This window comes from Pyxicephalus adspersus, chromosome 12 (assembly GCF_032062135.1).
Source record: "Pyxicephalus adspersus chromosome 12, UCB_Pads_2.0, whole genome shotgun sequence".
NCBI classification, from domain to species: domain Eukaryota; kingdom Metazoa; phylum Chordata; class Amphibia; order Anura; family Pyxicephalidae; genus Pyxicephalus; species Pyxicephalus adspersus.
Window position 1 is genome coordinate 1,625,751 of NC_092869.1, and position 3,002 is coordinate 1,628,752.

The following is a 3,002-nucleotide window of genomic DNA, read 5'->3' on the forward strand; positions in this document are numbered from 1 at the left end:
TAACAGTCTTAAAGAAACTGCAACTGCAAGTTAACCAGAAATTAAAAAAACAGATCAAAAGTTTAAGGATGTACTGGACCCATAAGGATGGTAGATTCTGTGCGCCTCCTATGCTGTATACATATCTAGCTGAGGCAACGCATGGCCCATCTCATCTGTCCTAGGATTTAATACTGTTGCAGAACAATTTTGCCATGAATGTGAGATGTGTATAATTGTATAATCCAGGAAATCTTGTATAAAAAAAAACCCAGTGAAACAATTTACCTAAAGCTTTGTACCCCTCTCAGAGGTTACAGATTGATTGTTTAATTATCAAACTGTCACTAATCTGAGTATTTTCTTGTGTGTTTAGATCTGTTCTCTGGATGCATATTGTTTGGTAGAATAGAATTTTTCTTCCATAAGAGATGAAGTTAATACATTGCTTATTGTATGTACAAGAGTTGCATGATCAGCTTACTAAATTGCACGTCCGAGTTTTCTCTTCTATTTCAGATCCCTAACTAGCACATGCAACCTACAACCAGGAAAATGAACCTACAGTCTTATATGAATTTCACACCAAGGAGTCTATCTGAAAGGTATGGTATATGGGGACTAAAATCAAAAACCTTTAAAAACGTATTTGAAGGAAGTCCTGAAATTGTCTTGTTTGTAACATATCTACCAGATGACACAATCCCAAAGTGTGAGGTCTGTCGTATTCTAGAAATCTTTCCTGAACTGGTTATAGTGGTTATATGGTTATAAATGGTTTTAATAGTTATAGAAATGGTTTAGTGATGACTCTAAAAAGCGTGACTTTAATAAGTGGGTTTTACGTCCCTGACCTAGGGTGTCCCTAATGTGTAAGCCAAATACTGTTTTCTAGTTTTAGATATAATGAGGGGCTTCTATGGGCTGCCTAATGCCACTTTCACCAAAAAGTGGAAATAAAAAGAAAACTTTTATAACTCTGGAGTTCATGATATAATGACCAGCACCAAATTGAGCAGTTGAGACACATTTATATTGCATGGATATCAGGAAATGAACCAATGCCATAATAACTATTAGTAAAATATTAATAATACAAGTATGATAAGAGGATCCATTATGTTGACACTTTAGCATAGCAATAATTACCCCTATTAATATAATAATAATATTGAACATTAATCCCCATACAATATTAAACCCACAGGGGGTACACAGAACCCTAGCCTTAATCCTACATATACAAGTAATCCTTACACATGGCAATAATCCTCTCATAGCCCATATATTATTCAGCAATTATCCCCCACACTACTGGGTGCGCTAGTGTCAGAAATGTATTGGCACCAGGTCGGCACAGTGGTCATGTGACTGCACAACAAATTTAAGAAGTTTGGTTTTTGCATATTTGAGGTATTTTTTTAGTGTTATTGAATATGGGCCTACTCACGGTTTATACTTCACATGCAGCTTTACTGAAGCACACAACCCTTGGTCTACGTTCAGACTGGCGGTAAGGCCGCGGTGCGTTTAATGCTTCTTCACAACGCAGAACCACTTCCTCTTGTTACAGGCACCTTCCAAACTGACTCGGAGCTGAACTCTGTGAGCTGACATCACTTTGAGGGTACATCGATCGCTCAACATGGTGGCATTGGGAAAGAAGTTGGCATAAAACACAGGAAACCCTGGTTACAGCAGTTATAACTGAGCCAGACCTTGACTACATTCTCCTCAGTCTCTGACAACAACCTGTAACGATGATGTTATGTTTAATTTGATGATGTTTACGGCTGATTTCCTCCTGTCCTCCCTAGGGGGGCATACACAGCATAAAAGAATGATAATTACCACAGTAGGCAATATTTTTGCAATATTCTTCCATCGTCAGCACACCCTCTCCTCAGGAACTGCCTGGTTTCTTTCCCGCCAGAACTCTCCTCAGACTATACGCACTGCAGTATTCTCATCTCACAATTTGGGGCGGGGCTTCCATATATGTTGCCTCGGGGGCGGAGCCTATAGTTATCACTCACTTATCAAGTGTATGTCTGACAGGAATTTTACTTCCAGATGGGGACACCAGGGGGCATTGTCACCAAGGTAAAGAAATATTCTGGGTCGGCCACTCACGCTTCCAATGAGAGAATTGTGTATAGTGTGGTGAGAGGATACCCAGTTTTGAACAACTCAGAACCCTGTTTGGCTAGGGCCGTCGTTAGTCATAGAGGTGCCCTGTCTCTTCTAAAAATCTCAAGTCTCCACTACCTTCTGTTCTAGATATACTATGCCTCAAAGAGGATACATTTGTGACAGGTAGCACTTTTTGACAGGACTAGATTATGAGATTGCGCGGTGGTTGACGTCACTGCGCATGATCGGTAGCAGAGGCATCCCTGACACAGACCTGGCCTCGCCCACTCCATTGTCTGGAGCTCGCTGATTAGTTGGGGATCGGATGCTTTGCAAGATGAGTTACACTACATCGCTTTAGTTCTGGTACTTAACCTCAAAGATCCGCCCCCTCCCAACTATTGGCTGCATTGTGGTGAGTGGCAGACAGGGCCACTAGTCGTTGTCTGAGTTTCGCCCACCAAACTGTAGTAGCCTCCTGATTGGCCAGCATCGTGTTGAGTGGCAGCGGGCTCCCTTGGGTCCCGTTATCCGGCAGACATGGAGTCGGTGGGCGCACAGAGGCTGCAGCCGGGGGTGTCGGGGGGCACTCTGCGCTCTCTAAGGCCCGGGGTGACGGGCGGGGCTCAGGCCACGGCTCCTCCACCACCTCTGAGCCTGGGGGTGTCGGGAAGCCCGGCGGTGCTGCGCGAGGCGGTGGAAGCTGTGGTGCGGAGCTTCGCTAAACATACCCAGGGCTACGGAAGAGGTGAGGGGCCCCGAGGGCCACAGATCAGGAAATGTGAAGAGTAACAATGAGGGCTGGGGGTGAAAATCATGACACTAATAGGGCTAAGAAAGGTAATGATAGGCGTCAAAGGGAAATTGGGGGTAATAATGGGGGGGGGGGG

General features: G+C 44.0%; 1 protein-coding gene and 1 long non-coding RNA gene across 2 annotated transcripts in view; both read left to right on the plus strand.

Moving 5' to 3' along the window:
- The window catches only part of LOC140341727 (uncharacterized), a 26,608-nt gene extending 26,073 nt beyond the window's left edge, over window positions 1–535 (plus strand). The window contains exon 4 of the long non-coding RNA XR_011922944.1: window positions 499–535. This is a non-coding gene — a long non-coding RNA (uncharacterized lncRNA). The remainder of the gene's footprint in view (window positions 1–498) is intronic.
- A 2,009-nt stretch (window positions 536–2,544) lies between these two features.
- Window positions 2,545–3,002, plus strand: part of LIX1L (limb and CNS expressed 1 like) — an 11,566-nt gene continuing 11,108 nt past the window's right edge. Inside the window, 1 exon segment of the mRNA XM_072428658.1 lies at window positions 2,545–2,860. Within this exon segment, the coding sequence (XP_072284759.1) occupies window positions 2,653–2,860 (208 nt within the window). The 5' untranslated portion in view covers window positions 2,545–2,652.